The sequence below is a fragment of the Onychostruthus taczanowskii genome, unplaced genomic scaffold (genome assembly GCF_017590055.1).
Source record: "Onychostruthus taczanowskii isolate IOZ18803 unplaced genomic scaffold, ASM1759005v1 scaffold279, whole genome shotgun sequence".
Taxonomy (NCBI): domain Eukaryota; kingdom Metazoa; phylum Chordata; class Aves; order Passeriformes; family Passeridae; genus Onychostruthus; species Onychostruthus taczanowskii.
In genome coordinates, this window is record NW_024500117.1 from 59,524 (window position 1) to 77,226 (window position 17,703).

The 17,703-nt window shown below is 63.6% G+C and overlaps 3 protein-coding genes across 4 annotated transcripts in view; 2 read left to right on the plus strand and 1 right to left on the minus strand.

Annotated features, from left to right (window-relative positions):
- VPS72 (vacuolar protein sorting 72 homolog) overlaps positions 1-4,432 on the plus strand; it is a 5,364-nt gene extending 932 nt beyond the window's left edge. The window contains exons 3-5 of the mRNA XM_041407705.1: positions 1,618-1,797; positions 2,685-2,826; positions 4,111-4,432. Coding sequence (XP_041263639.1) covers positions 1,618-1,797; positions 2,685-2,826; positions 4,111-4,432 — 644 coding nt within the window. The remainder of the gene's footprint in view (positions 1-1,617; positions 1,798-2,684; positions 2,827-4,110) is intronic.
- A 3,186-nt stretch (positions 4,433-7,618) lies between these two features.
- Positions 7,619-13,635, plus strand: LOC121337561 (tropomodulin-4-like). The gene is made up of 10 exons (XM_041407703.1): positions 7,619-7,796; positions 8,312-8,446; positions 8,552-8,708; positions 9,098-9,220; positions 11,245-11,334; positions 11,487-11,617; positions 11,953-12,060; positions 12,271-12,414; positions 13,084-13,228; positions 13,545-13,635. The coding sequence occupies exons 2-10, from the start codon at positions 8,324-8,326 to the stop codon at positions 13,565-13,567; spliced, it is 1,044 nt and encodes a 347-aa protein (XP_041263637.1). The 5' UTR covers positions 7,619-7,796; positions 8,312-8,323; the 3' UTR covers positions 13,568-13,635.
- Positions 13,618-17,468, minus strand: SCNM1 (sodium channel modifier 1). 2 transcript variants are annotated; one of them, XM_041407701.1, is made up of 8 exons: positions 17,295-17,454; positions 16,691-16,761; positions 16,517-16,605; positions 15,325-15,413; positions 14,768-14,853; positions 14,234-14,364; positions 14,015-14,150; positions 13,618-13,816 (listed from the first exon to the last, which is right to left on the minus strand). In XM_041407701.1, the coding sequence occupies exons 1-8, from the start codon at positions 17,343-17,345 to the stop codon at positions 13,717-13,719; spliced, it is 753 nt and encodes a 250-aa protein (XP_041263635.1). In that variant the 5' UTR covers positions 17,346-17,454; the 3' UTR covers positions 13,618-13,716. The 2 variants fall into 2 exon arrangements, with proteins under 2 accessions (XP_041263635.1, XP_041263636.1); XM_041407702.1 differs by lacking the exon at positions 14,768-14,853 and having other exon boundaries at positions 13,648-13,859; positions 17,295-17,468.
- Positions 17,469-17,703: the final 235 nt, after the last annotated feature.

Consider the following 17,703-nt stretch of genomic DNA (forward strand, 5'->3'; position numbering starts at 1 on the left):
CCGACATTCCCGACATTCCCCATCCCGGGACTCGGTGGGATTCCCGGGTTCCCAATTCCACAATCCCGACATTCCCCATCCCAGGGCTTGGTGGGATTCCCGGGTTCCCAATCCCGTATTCCTGACATTCCCCATCCCGGGATTCCCTGCTCCACAATCCCGACATTCCCGACATTCCCCATCCCAGGGCTCGGTGGGACTCCCTGCTCCATAATCCCGTATTCCTGACATTCCCCATCCCGGGATTCCCTGCTCCACAATCCCGACATTCCCGACATTCCCCATCCCAGGGCTCGGTGGGACTCCCTGCTCCATAATCCCGTATTCCTGACATTCCCCATCCCAGGACTCCCTGCTCCACAATCCCATCCCAGGGCTCGGTGGGACTCCCTGGTTCCCAATTCCACATCCCCGACATTCCCCATCGGTGGGACTCCCTTGTTCCCAATTCCACATCCCCGACATTCCCAATGTTACCCTCGGAGTCCGGGCACAACGAGCCCCGCGGGGACCCCGGGCGCGATCCCGGTGTTCCCGATCCCGGCATTCCCGTCATTCCCGGCATTCCCGACGTTCCAGGAGTCGGGGGATGACGAGTACCGCGGCGAGCACTCGGACAGCGATGACGAGGTGGACTCGGACTTCGACATCGACGAGGGCGACGAGCCGGGCTCGGAGCAGGACGAGGCCGAGCCCCGGCGGCGCCGCCGCGTGCTCACCAAGGCCTACCGGGTACCCAGCCCCTCCCGGGGGGAAAAACCCCCAAACAAACCCCAACCCCCGGGGCTCCCGGGCCGCTAGCCGCCGCCGCTGTCCCTCCCGGGCCGCTAGCCGCCGCTGTCCCTCCTGCAGGAGCCGCTCAAGAGCCTGCGGGCCAAGAAGGCGGAGGGGCCGCGGGGCGGAGCCCAGAAAGGGCGGGAGGTGAAATGCCTGCCCCTGGAGCTGCAGGAGGACGGGGGAGACAGTGAGTGGGGGGGAATGGGGATGGGGTGGGGATGGGGATGGGGATGGGAATGGGAATGGGGGGGGATGGGAATGGGAATGGGAATGGGAACGGGAATGGGAACGGGGGGAATGGGAATGGTGTGGGGATGGGAATGGGAATGGGAATGGGGTGGAATGGGAATGGGGATGGGAATGGGGTGGGATGGGAATGGGGGGGAATGGGAATGGGAATGGGAATGGGAATGGGAATGGGGTGGGATGGGGTGGGATGGCTGGGGATGGGGCTGAAGGGGGTGGCAGCAGGGTCTCGGTGATCCCAGCTGGGGATGGGATGGGTGGGGATGGGAATGGGAATGGGGGGGAATGGGAATGGGGGGGAATGGGAATGGGAATGGGAATGGGAATGGGAATGGGGTGGGATGGGGTGGGATGGCTGGGGATGGGGCTGAAGGGGGTGGCAGCAGGGTCTCGGTGATCCCAGCTGGAAATGGGATCCTCTGAGGGAGCTCCTGGTGCTCCAGGCGTTGGGAACAGGATCTGAGAGATCTCCTGGTGATTCCAGCTGGGAGTGGGATCCCAGGGGAGAGCTGCTGGTTCTCCAGGGGCTGGGGTCGGGGTCCCGGGGGTCCCCTGGGAGCATTCCCAGGTTCCAGCCGCTTGGTCTCTCCGCAGGCCGGAAGCACATGCGCCAGTCCACCACGGAGCACACCCGGCAGACGTTCCTGCGGCTCCAGGAGCGCCAGGTGCAGTCCAAGAGGAAGAAGGGAGGGACCAGCTACGAGCGGCCCCTGACCCAGGAGGAGCTGCTGGAGGAGGCCAAGATCACCGAGGAGATCAACCTGCGCTCCCTGGGTGAGGGAACGGGGCACTGGGAATGGGAATGGCATACTGGGAATGGGAATGGGATACTGGGCATGGGAATGGGATACTGGGAATGGGAACGGGGCTGGGACAGGGCCAGGATCACCGAGGAGATCACCCTGCGCTCCCTGGGTGAGGGAACGGGGCACTGGGAATGGGAATGGGATACTGGGAATGGGAACGGGGCTGGGACAGGGCCAGGATCACCGAGGAGATCAACCTGCGCTCCCTGGGTGAGGGAACGGGGCACTGGGAATGGGAATGGGATACTGGGAATGGGAATGGGATACTGGGAATGGGAATGAGATAATGGGAATGGGATACTGGGAATGGGAATGGGATACTGGGAATGGGAATGGGATAATGGGAATGGGATACTGGGAATGGGAATGGGATACTGGGAATGGGAATGGGATACTGGGAATGGGAATGGGATAATGGGAATGGGATACTGGGAATGGGAATGGGATACTGGGAATGGGAATGGGATACTGGGAATGGGAATGGGATACTGGGAATGGGAATGGGATACTGGGAATGGGAATGGGATACTGGGAATGGGCTCCCTGGGTGAGGGAACGGGGCACTGGGAATGGGAATGGGATACTGGGAATGGGATACTGGGAATGGGAATGAGATAATGGGAATGGGATACTGGGAATGGGAATGAGATAATGGGAATGGGGATACTGAGAACAGGAAGGGGATACTGGGATCAGGAATGGGGCTGGGCTGCTGGGACAGGGACAGCAGGAGTGGCACAGGGACACTGGGAATGGCACAGGGATCCCAGGATCAGAGCTGGCAGTCGCCGTGCTGGGCTGAGCCATTCCTGCCCCCATTCCCGCCCCCATTCCCATCCCCATTCCCGCCCCCAGAGAACTACGAGCGGCTGGAGGCGGACAAGAAGAAGCAGGTGCAGAAGAAGAGGAAGATCGTGGGCCCCGTGATCCGGTACTGGTCCCTGACCATGCCCCTCCTGCCCGAGCCCGGCCGCGATGACCCCGTGGACGTGGAGGGGTGAGTGCCAGCGGATTCCCAAATCCCAGAATTCCGGTTTTGGGGGGTGGGTTTGGGCACTGAATCCCAACCCTGGCGGCGTCACCTTGGAACCCCCAAATCCCACAGGAAAAGCAGGTTTTGATCCCCTTAATCCCGTGGAATAAGCATGTTTTGAGCTCCCTAATCCCACGGGAAAAGCAGATTTTGAGCTCCGCCTTGGCGATCCCAAATCCCATATTGGAGAAGCAGTTTTTTGAGGCCCCAAATCCCTTTGGAATCGCAGCTTTTCGGCACCACCACAAACCCCAAATTCCCCATTGGAGTCACAGCTTTTGGGATCCCAAATCCCCTACTGGAGTCACAGCTTTTGGGATCCCAAATCCCCTACTGGAGTCACAGCTTTTGGGATCCCAAATCCCCTACTGGAGTCACAGCTTTTGGGATCCCAAATCCCCTACTGGAGTCACAGCTTTTGGGATCCCAAATCCCAATGGAGTCACATCTTTTGGGATCCCAAATCCCTTTGGAATCGCGTTGGGATCTGGGATTTGGGGTGTGGGAGCGTCCTTTCCGAAAGAGAAATCGTCATCGAGCAGAGCGTCCCCAGCGCCTGGGAGCTGGGATTTGGGATTTGGGGTGTGGGAATGTCCTTTCCAAAAACAGTGGAAAATCGTCATCGAGCAGAGCGTTCTCAGAGCCTGGGATTTGGGATCTGGGATCTGGGGTGTTGGGGTACGGAGTGTTGAGGTATTGGAATGTCCTTCCCAAAAGAGCGGAAAATCGTCATCAAGCAGAGCGTCCCCAGCGCCTGAGACATGGGAGCTGGGAGCTGGGATTTGGGGTGTGGGAGCGTCCTTTCCGAAAGAGAAATCGTCATCGAGCAGAGCGTCCCCAGCGCCTGGGACATGGGATCTGGGAGCTGGGATTTGGGGTGTTGGGGTACGGAGTGTTGGGGTATTGGAATGTCCTTCCCAAAAGAGCAGAAAATCGTCATCAAGCAGAGCGTCCCCAGCGCCTGCACAGCTTTTGGGATCCCATATCCCAGTGGAGTCACAGCTTTTGGTTACCCAAATCCCAGTGGAGTCACAGCTTTTGGGATCCCAAATCCCAGTGGAGTCACAGCTTTTGGGATCCGAAATCCCATGGGAGCCGCAGTTCTCTGGCACCACCACCAACCCCAAACCCCCCGTCGCGGCCGCACCCTTTGAGCCCCCAGACCCTTTGCAGTCCCACCTTTTGCCCGCCCCACGCCCCGGGGGGGGCACGCCGGCCCCGTTCCCACCCCGCCGCGTCCCGTTGCAGGCTGGGCCCCGAGGCGCGGCCGCCGTCGCCGGGGAAGTGCTCGCGCACCTTCATCTCCTTCAGCGACGACGCCACCTTCGAGCGCTGCTTCCCGCGGGCCAAGGCGCCGCGGCTGCCGGTGCGGGAGCTGTGCCCCGTCACGCACAAACCGGCGCTCTACCGCGACCCCATCACCGACATCCCCTACTCCAACGCCCGCGCCTTCCGCATCATCCGCGAGGCCTACCGCAAGTACGTCACGGCCCACGGGCTGCCCAGCGCCGCCGCCGCCGCCGCCGGGGCCGGGGACAGCCCCCCCAAAACAGTGGAAAATCGTCATTGAGCAGAGCGTTCTCAGAGCCTGGAAGTTGGGATTTGGGATTTGGGGTGTGGGAATGTCCTTTCCGAAAGAGAAATCGTCATCGAGCAGAGCATTCTCAGAGCCTGAGATCTGGGATTTGGGATCTGGGATTTGGGGTGTGGGAATGTCCTTTCCGAAAGAGAAATCGTCATCGAGCAGAGCGTCCCCAGCGCCTGAGACACGGGAGCTGGGAGCTGGGATTGGGATTTGGGGTGTGTAGTGTTGGGGTATTGGAATGTCCTTTCTGAAAGAGCAGAAAATCGTCATTGGGCAGAGCGTTCTCAGAGCCTGGGACATGGGAGTTGGGATCTGGGATTTGGGGTGTGGGAGTGTCCTTCCCAAAACAGCAGAAAATCACCATCAGACAGAGCGTCCCCAGCGCCTGGGAGCTGGGATTTGGGATTTGGGATCTGGGATTTGGGGTGTGGGAATGTCCTTTCTGAAAGAGCGGAAAATCGTCATCGAGCAGAGTGTTCTCAGAGCCTGGGAGCTGGGATTTGGGATTTGGGGTGTGGGAATGTCCTTTCCGAAAGAGCGGAGAATCGTCATCAAGCAGAGCGTCCCCAGCGCCTGAGACACGGGAGCTGGGATTTGGGATTTGGGATCTGCGCCTTGGGGTGTGGCAGTGTCCTTCCCACAACAGCAGAAAATCACCATCAGACAGAGCGTCCCCAGCGCCTGAGAGCTGGGATTTGGCAGCGGAAAATCGTCATCGAGCAGAGCGTCCCCAGCGCCTGGGACATGGGATCTGGGAGCTGGGATTTGGGGTGTGGGAATGTCCTTCCCAAAACAGCGGAAAATCGTCATCGAGCAGAGCGTCCGCAGTGCCTGGGACATGGGATCTGGGAGCTGGGATTTGGGGTGTGGGAATGTCCTTCCCAAAACAGCGGAAAATCGTCATCGAGCAGAGCGTCCGCAGTGCCTGGGACATGGGATCTGGGAGCTGGGATTTGGGGTGTGGGAATGTCCTTCCCAAAACAGCGGAAAATCGTCATCGAGCAGAGCGTCCGCAGTGCCTGGGACATGGGATCTGGGAGCTGGGATTTGGGGTGTGGGAATGTCCTTCCCAAAACAGCGGAAAATCGTCATCGAGCAGAGCGTCCCCAGCGCCTGAGAGCTGGGATTTGGGATTTGGGGTCTTGGGGCATTGGGATATGGGAGCCACCGGACTCTGCATCCTCCCCAAAAGAGCAGAAGATCGTCATCAAGCAGAGCATCCCCAGTGCCTGACACCTGGGAGTTGGGAGCTGGGATTTGGGGTGTGGGAATGTCCTTCCCAAAACAGCAGAAAGTCACCATCAGACAGAGCGTTCTCAGGGGCTGGGATCTGGGATCTGGGATTTGGGATTTGGGGTGTGGGAATGTCCTTCCAAAAACAGCGGAAAATCGTCATCGAGCAGAGCGTCCCCAGCGCCTGGGACATGGGATCTGGGAGCTGGGATTTGGGGTGTTGGGGTACGGAGTGTTGGGGTATTGGAATGTCCTTCCCAAAAGAGCAGAAAATCGTCATCAAGCAGAGCGTCCCCAGCGCCTGGGACATGGGATCTGGGAGCTGGGATTTGGGGTGTGGGAATGCCCTTCCAAAAGAGCAGAAAATCATCATCGAGCAAAGCATCCCCAGTGCCCGAGATCCCGGATCTGGGATTTGGGATTTGGGGTGTGGGAATGTCCTTCCCAAAACAGCAGAAAGTCACCATCAGACAGAGCGTTCTCAGGGGCTGGGATCTGGGATCTGGGATTTGGGATTTGGGATCTGGGATTTGGGGTGTGGGAATGTCCTTTCCGAAAGAGCAGAGAATCATCATCAAGCAGAGCGTCCCCAGCGCCTGAGACACGGGAGCTGGGATTTGGGGTGTGGGAATGTCCTTCCCAAAACAGCAGAAAGTCACCATCAGACAGAGCGTTCTCAGAGGCTGGGAGCTGGGATTTGGGATTTGGGGTGTGGGAATGTCCTTCCAAAAGAGCAGAAAATCATCATCGAGCAGAGCGTCCCCAGCGCCCGAGATCCCGGATCTGGGATTTGGGATTTGGGGTGTCGGGTTCTTGGGATGGACAGAGGTGATGGTTTTGTTGAGGGGCTCCTCCCAAAGCATTGGCAGTGCCTGAAATCCCAGGATTTGGGGGTGCTGGGATGTTGGGATTTGGCATTTAGGGATATGGGATCACCCATGTGAGGGATGTTTTTTTGGGGTCACTGTTCACCAGGGGTGTGGAGGAGAGAATAAAGTTGAACTGGGGGTTGGTTTGTGTGGGGTTGTGGGAGCCCCTTTTTCCAGGAGATCCTACAATAAATAAAGAGGTTTGCAGAACCCTTTTCCAGAAATCCTACCCAAAAAATGGGGTGGGAGCCCTTTTCCCAAGAAATCCTACAATAAATAAGGTTCATGGAGCCATTGTTTTCCAGAAGACCCTACAATAATATGGGGTTCCTTTCTCCAGAACAGCCTCAAATAAAGTTTATGGGTTTCCCTTTTCCAGAAGATCCTACAAAACTCATTCCCTGCTCCCCCAAACCCTATTTGAGGGGGGTCCAAATCCCCTTCACCCCCCGAATTCGGGACTTGTGGGGCCAAACCCGCCCTGAGCTTTGTAGGGTTGGTGGGATTTGGGAAGGCTCCGTGCCCCCCTCACCTGTCCCCGTGTCCCCCTTTCCCCCGGTGGTTTTTGGGGTCGGGGCTTTGCAGGGTTTGTAGGATTAGGGAAGGATCCGCTCTCTTTTCCCCCGGCGGTTTTTGGGGTCGGGGCTTTGCAGGGTTTGTAGGATTAGGGAAGGATCCGCTCTCTTTTCCCCCGGCGGTTTTTGGGGTCGGGCTTTGTAGGGTTTGTAGGATTGGGGAAGGATCCGCTCTCTCTTTTCCCCCGGCGGTTTTTGGGGTCGGGGCTTTGCAGGGTTTGTAGGATTAGGGGAGGATCCGCTCTCTCTTTTCCCCCGGCGGTTTTTGGGGTCGGGGCTTTGCAGGGTTTGTAGGATTAGGAAGGATCCGCTCTCTCTTTTCCCCCGGCGGTTTTTGGGGTCGGGGCTTTGCAGGGTTTATAGGATTGGGGGAGGATCCGCTCTCTCTTTTCCCCCGGCGGTTTTTGGGGTCGGCGGGCCCCGCGGGGCCGGGCGGGGCCCCCCCGTTCCCGATAAGGGCCGGGGCACGGATCCGCCCCTCCGGGCCCGAATAAAGCGCTGATCTCATGCCCCGCGCGGCCCCAGAGCTGCGGCACCGGCCCCGGCTTTTGGGATCGCCTTTGGGATCGCCTTTGGGATCGGCCCCGCCGTTTGGGACCGGCTGTGGGATCCCCCCCGCCGAGCTTTAGGATCGGCCGCGGGATCAGCCCCGGCGCTCGGGATCGGCCCCAGGTACGGCCCCGCTGTCCCCGCGCTGTCCCCGCGCTGTCACCTCCCCCTCCCCCCTCCCGACACAGAAATTTGGGATTCTGGGGATCCCGGAGCCGCTTCCCAAAGGAATTCCCACGCCCCGGGGGGGGTGCGGCGGGCAGGTGTGTCCCCACCCCCGCTCTGGGGACACCGCGGAGCGCCGCTTGCGGGGTCGCGACATTTGGGGACGCGCGGTTTGTGCCTCCTGTCACCCCCGGCGGGGACGGAATTTGGGGGGGACGCTGGAATTGGGGGCGAGGCAGGAGCGAGATGTGACCCTGGAGGTGACAAAGGTTGGGGACAACTTCTGGGGTGTGCTCGGTGTCCCCAGGCGCTGTCCCCGCAGAGGGTGGCACGGCCAGGTCCCCCCTGTCCCCCTGTGTCCCCCTGTGTCCCCCGAGCTCGCCAGTGCTGGCACCAAGGGGTCCTCCCCGTGTCCCCCCGTGTCCCGCGCTGTCCCCATTGGTGCCACCCCGCTGTCGCCGCGCTGTCCCCAGGTCCCCGCGGCCATGACGCCGTACCGGCAGGAGCTGGAGAAGTACCGCGACATCGACGAGGACAAGATCCTGCAGGAGCTGTCCCCGGAGGAGCTGGCGCAGCTGGACGCCGAGCTGGCCGAGATGGACCCCGAGGTGGGCACGGGCGGGCGGCCGCGGGGACAGCAGGTGACACGGGCGCTGTCCCCAGAACGTGCTGCTGCCCGCGGGGACAGCAGGTGACACGGGCGCTGTCCCCAGAACGTGCTGCTGCCCGCGGGGCTGCGCCAGCGCGACCAGACCCACAAGAGCCCCACGGGACCCCTGGACCGGGACGCGCTCCTGCAGCACCTGGAGCGGCAGGCGCTGGAGGCCGAGGAGCGCCAGGACCTCGTGCCCTTCACCGGCGAGAAAAAAGGTCTGGGGACAGCGGGGACAGCGCGGGGACAGCGCGGGGACAGGCTGGCCAGGGGCTGGGGACAGCCCGGTGACACGGAGGGGACCGGGCCCCCGGGCTCGGGTATATTTAGCTCGGCCTCGCCAGCGGCTCGGGTGTCCTGGGCGAGCTGGGCCCCCGCCAGCCCCGGGCACGGCCACCAGCCCTGGCAGTGTCACCCCCGGGGACAGCAGTGCCAGCCCCGGGATGGTCACAACCCAGCGACAGCAGTGCCAGCCTCAGCGAGGCCACCCCGATGATGCCACCTGAAGCCGTTTGTCCCGTGTCCCCTGTCCCCAGGGAAGCCGTCTGTCCCCGTGCCCGGTGTCCCCATGTCCCCGTGCCGCCTGTGACCCTGTCCCTGTCCCCAGGGAAGCCGTTTGTCCCCAAGGCGGCGGCGCCGGCGCTGCCGCGGGAGGAGCAGGTGACGCTGGAGCCGGAGCTGGAGGAGGCGCTGGCCAACGCCACCGAGGCCGAGATGTGCGACATCGCCGGTGGGGGGGGACAGCGGGGACAGCGGGGCCGGGATGGGATCGGGAACGGGATGGGATGGGGATGGAATGGGAATAGGAATGGGATGGGATTGGGATGGGGATTGTGATGGGAATGGGGCCGAGATGGGCGACATCGCCGGTGGGTGGGGACAGCGGGGTCGGGATGGGATCGGGATGGGATCAGGAATGGGATGGGAATGGGGACATGGATGGGGTTGGAATGGGGTGGGATTTGTAAAGGATGGGGTTGGGGTGGGGTTTCCGTGGGATTGGGATCTGATGGGCTGGGGTGGGATCTCCATGGGGTTCCCATGGGGTTCCCATGGGGTTCCCATGGTGTTTCCATGGGGTCTCCAGGGGGTTCCCATGGGATTGGGATCTGATGAGGGTGGGATGGGATCTCCATGGGGTTCCCATGGGGTTCCCATGGGGTTCCCATGGGGTTCCCATGGGGTTCCCATGGGGTTCCCATGGGGTTCCCATGGGGTTCCCATGGGGTTCCCATGGGGTTCCCATGGGGTTCCCATGGGGTTCCCATGGGGTTCCCATGGGGTTCCCATGGGGTTCCCATGGGGTTCCCATGGGGTTCCCATGGGGTTCCCATGGGGTTCCCATGGGGTTCCCATGGTGTTTCCATGGGGTCTCCAGGGGGTTCCCATGGGATTGGGATCTGATGAGGGTGGGACAGCCCGGTGACACGGAGGGGACCGGGCCCCCGGGCTCGGGTATATTTAGCTCGGCCTCGCCAGCGGCTCGGGTGTCCTGGGCGAGCTGGGCCCCCGCCAGCCCCGGGCACGGCCACCAGCCCTGGCAGTGTCACCCCCGGGGACAGCAGTGCCAGCCCCGGGATGGTCACAACCCAGCGACAGCAGTGCCAGCCTCAGCGAGGCCACCCCGATGATGCCACCTGAAGCCGTTTGTCCCGTGTCCCCTGTCCCCAGGGAAGCCGTCTGTCCCCGTGCCCGGTGTCCCCATGTCCCCGTGCCGCCTGTGACCCTGTCCCTGTCCCCAGGGAAGCCGTTTGTCCCCAAGGCGGCGGCGCCGGCGCTGCCGCGGGAGGAGCAGGTGACGCTGGAGCCGGAGCTGGAGGAGGCGCTGGCCAACGCCACCGAGGCCGAGATGTGCGACATCGCCGGGGGGGGGGGACAGCGGGGACAGGGGGGCCGGGTTGGGATCGGGAACGGGATGGGATGGGGATGGAATGGGAATAGGAATGGGATGGGATTGGGATGGGGATTGTGATGGGAATGGGGCCGAGATGGGCGACATCGCCGGTGGGTGGGGACAGCGGGGTCGGGATGGGATCGGGATGGGATCAGGAATGGGATGGGAATGGGGACATGGATGGGGTTGGAATGGGGTGGGATTTGTAAAGGATGGGGTTGGGGTGGGGTTTCCGTGGGATTGGGATCTGATGGGCTGGGGTGGGATCTCCATGGGGTTCCCATGGGGTTCCCATGGGGTTCCCATGGTGTTTCCATGGGGTCTCCAGGGGGTTCCCATGGGATTGGGATCTGATGAGGGTGGGATGGGATCTCCATGGGGTTCCCATGGGGTTCCCACGGGATGGGAACGAGGCCGGGCTCTGCACAGGCCGGGATCCCCGCGGGGCCGGGAGCGGCACCAGGAAGGGCCTTGGCCGAGGGTAACGCTGTCCCCAAGGGTGTCACACGGTGTCACTGTCACCTGGGGAGGGACACCGAGCACCAGGCCAGCACGGCACACCCGTCCTTGCGTCGCTGTCACACACCTGAGTGTCACACGGTGTCTCTGTGTCACTGTCACACACCCCAGTGTCACACACATTGTCCCACAGTGTCACACTAACTGTACCATATTGTCACACTCACTGTCCCACATTGTCACACTCGGTCCCCCCTCACCCTCTGTGTCCCCTCCATCAAAGCAGCTCCGACCCCACCTTCAGCTCCCAGTGCCACCTCCCCGGGGGGACAGCAGGGTCCTGCGTGCCCTGCGTCCCCCGTGCCCCCGACGTCCCCAGTGCCACCCCGCTGTCCCCGCAGCCATCCTGGGCATGTACACGCTGATGAGCAACAAGCAGTACTACGATGCCATCTGCAGCGGGAACATCTGCAACACCGAGGGCATCAACAGTGAGTGACAGCGGGACGGGGACGGAGCCTGGGAATCCACAGTGAGCGACAAAGGGACACAGGGACAGGGGGACAAGAGCTGCCACGGGGTGGTTGGGGCAGCATCTGGGGACAAACTCGTGTGTCCCCACGCTGTCCCCACGCTGTCGCAGGCGTGGTGCAGCCGGACCGGTACCGGCCGGTGCCGGACGAGCCCCCGAACCCCACGGACGTGGCCGAGACGCTGCGGCGGCTGCAGGACAACGACCCCGCGCTGCACGACGTCAACCTCAACAACATCAAGGTGACACCGCGCCCGGGGGGCTGTGCCACCCTCGGCTCGGCTGAAGCTGGCACCCAAGGGGTGGCCCCTGTCCCCAGCATGTCCCCACGGTGCCAGGTCCCACCCCGGCCCCTGGGTGACCCCGTGTCCCCGACTGTCCCCAGGACATCCCTGTCCCTGAGCCCCCTGGGGACATCCCCGGCCCCTGGGTGACTCCGTGTCCCCAGGACATCCCTGAGCCCCCTGGGGACATCCCCGGCCCCTGGGTGACCCCAGTGACTGTCCCCAGGACATCCCTGTCCCCCCTGGGGACATCCCTGGCTCCTGGGTGACCCCGTGTCCCCGACTGTCCCCAGGACATCCCTGTCCCCACGCTGGAGGCCATCTGCGAGGCCATCAAGACCAACACCCACGTGCGCAGCCTCAGCCTGGTGGCCACGCGCAGCAACGACCTGGTGGCCAACGTGAGTCCCCCAGTGTCCCCAAAGGTCCCCAAATGTCCCCATGAGTCCACCTCCCCCACCTGTCCACCCATCCCTGGGACACCAAAGGCGGTGTCCCCACAGTGCCACTGAGGTGCCACTTTGATGCCACTTTGGTGCCACTTTGATGCCACTTTGGTGCCACTGTGGTGCCACTTTGGTGTCACTCTGGTGCCACTGCGGTGTCCCCAGGCGGTGGCCGAGATGCTGGAGCAGAACCAGAGCCTGCAGAGCCTCAACCTCGAGTCCAACTTCATCACCAGCGCGGGAATGCTGCGGCTGCTGGCGGCCATCGGCCACTGCCCCACGCTGAGCGAGATCCGCGTGGACAACCAGGTGACAGCGGGGACAGTGGGGACAGCAGGGACAGGGATACCAGGGGAGGTGACAGTGACCTGACTGTCTCCAGTCCCGCAGTGCCAGCGCCTGGGGGCACGGTGGAGATGGGGGTGTGGCAGTGACACTGACGGTGTCCCACCTGTCCCCGCAGTGCCAGCGCCTAGGGGACACGTGGAGATGAGGGTGTGACAGTGACACTGACGGTGTCCCTGCTGTCCCTGCAGTGCCAGCGCCTGGGGGGGTGTGGCAGTGACACTGACAATGTCCCCGCAGTGCCAGCGCCTGGGGGGTGTGACAGTGACACCGACGGTGTCCCCGCTGTCCCCGCAGTGCCAGCGCCTGGGGGACACGGTGGAGATGAGGATGTGACAGTGACACTGACGGTGTCCCCGCAGTGCCAGCGCCTGGGGGGTGTGGCAGTGACACTGATGCTGTCCCCGCTGTCCCCGCAGTGCCAGCGCCTGGGGGGTGCGGCAGTGACACTGACGGTGTCCCCGCTGTCCCCGCAGCGCCTGGGGGGTGTGGCAGTGACACTGACGCTGTCCCCGCAGTGCCAGCGCCTGGGGGGTGTGGCAGTGACACTGATGCTGTCCCCGCTGTCCCCGCAGTGCCAGCGCCTGGGGGGGGGTGGCAGTGACACTGACGGTGTCCCCGCTGTCCCCGCAGTGCCAGCGCCTGGGGGACACGGTGGAGATGGCCATGGCAGCCACGCTGGAGCAGTGCCCGTCCCTGCTGCGCTTTGGTTACACCTTCACCCTGCAGGGCCCGCGGGCGCGCGCCGCCGCCGCCCTCACCCGCAACAACGAGCTCCGTGAGTGTCCCCAGGGTCCCCAGGGTCCCCAGGGCCAGCCCGGCGTCACCGCCAGGGGCTCCAGGTGGCAGGGCTCACCCAGAGCTGTCCCCAGCTCACAATGAACCCCTGAGTGTCCCCAGGGGTCACCAAGGGTGGATTTGGGGTGTCCCAGAGGTGAAGCCACCTTAAAAGGAGCTCTGGGAGTGTCCCCAAGGGTCCCCAGGTGCCACCTGGGGGTCCCAGAGCTTGGAGCGAGCTCCTGAATGTCCCCAGGTGTCACCAGGGGCGGGACTTTGGGGTCCCACCTCTGACCCCCACTTTTCTCTGCCCCCAGGTCGCCAACAGAAGAAATCCTAAAAATTTCCTCTGTGCCCGCACCGAGCTCAGGAATAAAGGGAATAAAGTGGAAAAATGGTCCCAAAAAATTCCCACTTTATTCCCGGGGCCCTGAGGACTCTCGGGGACTCTCGGGGACTCTTGGGGACACTTGGGGACAGGGACAGGTGTCAGGCTGGTGGCAGTGGTGGCGGCTCCTCCTCGTCGGAGTCGAACTCGGCGTTGCCGTCCTTCACCCAATTCCCAGCGGGATCCTGGAGCCAGCCCCGGCTGGGACACAGGGAAAGGGATTCGCTGGCACCTCGGGGGGTTTCTGGGGTATTTGGGGGATTTTTTGAGGGGTTTCTTTGGGTTTTGGGGGCTTTTGGGTTTTTTTTGGATTCTAGGGGATATTTTTGGGATACTTTGGGGGATTTTTTGGGGGATACTTTTGGGGTTTTTTCCCAGAATTCCCAGATCCCCACCCACCTGCGCAGGTGCAGGTGGTGCCGCAGGATCCGCAGCCGCTCCGGGCTCGGCCCCTCGGAGCTTCGGGAATTTCCTTCCGGCCCCTCGGAACTTCGGGAATTTCCTTTCCTTCCCCGTTTCCTGTCCTTGGGAACGCCTGGGGGAGCGAGGACGGGGCTGCTGGGAATTCCGGGAATGGGCAATTCCCGGGAAAACCCCCTGGCAGGGGCGGGGTCTCACCCTCTGTGTGTGTGGGCCCGGCGGTTTCGGGATTCCCGGGAATTCCGGGGTTCCGGGACGGCTCCGGCAGCATCTGGGAATTTTTTGGGATCATCCCGGGGATCCCGGCCCGGGAGCTGCTGCCCTTCGTCCTGGGAGGGGGAAGGGAGAGGGTGTGAATCCCAAAACATTCCCTTTCCTGGGAATCCCAGAACTTTCCCTGGTGTCCCTGAGCTCCTTTCCCATCTTCTCCCTTTTTGTCCCTCTTTCCTTCCCATCTTTCCCCATCTTTTGCCCGTTTCCCCCATTTTCCTGTTTCCCCTGTTTCCCCCCATTTTCCCTCTTTCCCCAGTTTTCCCCAGTTTTCCTCCATTTCTTCCCATTTTCCTGTTCCCCCATTCCCCCTGTTTTCCCCCCATTTCCCCCTTTTCTCTCCCCATTTCCCCCCTAATATCCCCCCATTTTCCCTGCATATTTCCCCATTTTCCCCCGTTTTTCCCCATTTCCCCCCATTTCCCCCGTTTTCCCCATTTCCCCATTTTCCGTTTCCCTCACGTGGCTCTGCGGCAGCAGCTGCTGTACGGGGCCGCTCTCAGCAGCGCGCTCCGGGCCAGCCGGCGCGTCCGGGCCAGCAGCGGCGCCTGCGCGACACGCCCCTGAGGCCACGCCCACCGAGGCCACGCCCCCACACAGCACATCCAGCCAGGCCATGCCCAGAGGCCACGCCCCCATGGGAACCACACACCCACATAGGCCACACCCACCCAGGACAACACCCACATAGGCCACACCCACTTGGGAGACACCATGGGGCCCCACCCACTTGGAGACCACACCCACATAGAACACACCCATACAAGCCACACCCACAGAGACCACACCCACATGAACCACACCCAAAGACCACACCCATAGAGACCATGCCCTCCCATGGACACACCCATGGAGACCACACCCACATCGAACCACACCCACAGAGACCCCGCCCGTTTGGTGTCACACCCACGGAGACCCCGCCCATTTGGTGTCACACCCACAGAGACCCCGCCCATTTGGTGTCACACACATTGAGACCACGCCCATTTGGTGTCACACCCTGGGGCCACGCCCACCTGCACAGCTGGCGCCACGCCCAGGGTCACCTGGGGTCCCTGCGGGGCCACCTGGGGACAGCGGCGCCGCCCGAAGGAACGCTGCAGGGCTGCAACACGGGGACAGGGACACGTGAGGGACAGGACAGGGACAGGACAGGGCCAGGACACGTGAGGGACGGGACAGGGACAGGGACACGTGGGGGACAGGACAGGGACAGGGACAGAACAGGGACACGTGGGGGACAGGACAGGGACAGGCCAGGGCCAGGACACGTGAGGGACGGGGCAGGGACAGGGACAGGGACCCGTGGGGGACAGGACAGGGACAGGCCAGGGCCAGGACACGTGAGGGACGGGACAGGGACAGGACAGGGCCAGGACACGTGAGGGACGGGACAGGGGACAGGGGACATGGTGAGGGGGACAAGGAAATGGGAACAGGAGGCATGTGACAGGGTGAGGGGACAGGGACGGGGTGAGGGGACAGTACAGGTAAAGCAGGGACAGCCCAGGTGACACGGCAGGTGACCTCCCAGGGGACAGGGACAGCCTGGGTGACATGGCAGGTGACATCCCAAGGGACACGGGGACAGCCCAGGTGACATCCCAGGGGACAGGGACAGCCAAGGTGACACGGCAGGTGACATCCCATGGGACAGGGACAGCCTGGGTGACACGGCAGGGGACACGGAGACAGCCAAGGTGACACGGCAGGTGACATCCCAGGGCACAGGGACAGCCTGGGTGACATGGCAGGGGACAGGGACAGCCCAGGTGACATGGCAGGGGACAGGGACAGCCGGGGTGACCTCCCAGGGGACGGGGACAGCCCAGGTGACATCCCAGGGGACAGGGACAGCCTGGGTGACATGGCAGGGGACACGGAGACAGCCAAGGTGACACGGCAGGGGACATCCCAGGGGACAGGGACAGCCTGGGTGACATGGCAGGGGACACGGAGACAGCCAAGGTGACACGGCAGGGGACATCCCAGGGGACAGGGACAGCCTGGGTGACATGGCAGGGGACACGGAGACAGCCAAGGTGACACGGCAGGGGACATCCCAGGGGACAGGGACAGCCCAGGGGACACGGCAGGTGACATCCCAGGGGACGGGGACAGCCCAGGTGACACAGCAGGTGACATCCCAGGGGACAGCCGGGGTGACACGGCAGGTGACATCCCAGGGGACAGGGACACCCCTCTCACCGTCCAGGTGCTTCCTGCCCGCCCTGTGCAGCAGCAGCGTCTGCAGGGTGTCACACACGGGCCGCTGGGGACACAGCGAGCACGCCAGCCTGGGGACGGCACAGGGGACACTGGGGGACACCGGGGGACAGCGGGGCACGGCTGGGGACAGCGGGGACAGCGGGGCAGCCTCACCTGCCATCGCGCAGCAGCAGCGCCTCGTCCTCGGGGATGGCGCTGGCCAGCAGCTCGGCCACGCGGCGCCTCTGGGACAGCGGGCCACCCACGTCACCTCCTGTCCCCACGCTGTCCCCACACTGTCCCCACACTGTCCCCAAACTGGGCTCACGCTGTCCCCAAACCGGGCCCACACTGTCCCCACACTGTCCCCACGCTGTCCCCACACTGTCCCCACACTGTCCCCACACCGGCCCCCGTGGCAGAGCCGCCCTGGGGACAGCCCTGGGAAGGGCTGAGGGGACAAAGTGGGGCCGGGGCAGGACCCGGGGGACCTGGAGGGGACTGAGGGGACACAAAGGGACCCAGGGAAGAGTTGGGGGTCCCGGGAGGTTCAGGAAAGGGTTGGGGACACCCCGGAGAGGGTGAGGGGACACAAAGGGACCGGGGGAAGGGTTGGGGGGACCTCGAGGGGACCCGGGGAAGGCCTCAGGGGACCCGCGGGGCTCAGGCCGCGGCCCGGGGGTGGCGGGGGAGGCCGGGGCTGGGCTTGGCGCTGCCGGGGGTGCCCGGGGGGTGCCCGGGGAGGGGTCCCGGGGGGTCGCGGGGGTGCCGGCCCCACCTGCAGCGCCCCGAGCGGCCCCGGGTCGCTCTCGTCGCGCTTAAAGGACATGGCGGCGCCCGCTAGGCCGCGGTCTCCATGGCAACCGCCACCGCCGCTTCCGGGTAGCGCTTCTCAGCTCGGGGGGGAACGACCAATCAGCGAGCGCTCAGCGCGACCCCCGCGGTATGATGGGAGTTGTAGTTCAAGCGCCGGAAGCTTCCGTGGGAATGGCGGCGGAGACGGCCAGGGCGGAACTACAACTCCCAGAAGGAGCGGCGAGGCCGCGCCGGTTCGGCGGGGCCCGGGGCCGAGCGCTCCCCGTGAGCGGCGGGGCCGGGCCGGGACCCCCGGGCGGGACCCCCGGGCCGGGACCCCCGGGCGGGCCATGGCGGGGAGCGGCGGGGCCGGGGGGGCCCCGCCGGGGGAC

Coding starts and splice junctions, on each gene's coding strand:
- SCNM1 (XM_041407701.1), bottom strand. CDS start 17,345: ATGTCCTTTAAGCGCGACGAGAGCGACCCGGGGCCGCTCGGGGCGCTG. Junction 16,762..17,294: donor GGCCGCTCGGGGCGCTGCAG/GTGGGGCCGGCA, acceptor CCGCTGTCCCAG/AGGCGCCGCGTGGCCGAGCT. Junction 13,817..14,014: donor CACCACCTGCACCTGCGCAG/GTGGGTGGGGAT, acceptor CCTGTGTCCCAG/CCGGGGCTGGCTCCAGGATC.
- LOC121337561 (XM_041407703.1), top strand. CDS start 8,324: ATGACGCCGTACCGGCAGGAGCTGGAGAAGTACCGCGACATCGACGAG. Junction 8,447..8,551: donor TGGCCGAGATGGACCCCGAG/GTGGGCACGGGC, acceptor CGCTGTCCCCAG/AACGTGCTGCTGCCCGCGGG. Junction 8,709..9,097: donor CTTCACCGGCGAGAAAAAAG/GTCTGGGGACAG, acceptor CCCTGTCCCCAG/GGAAGCCGTTTGTCCCCAAG.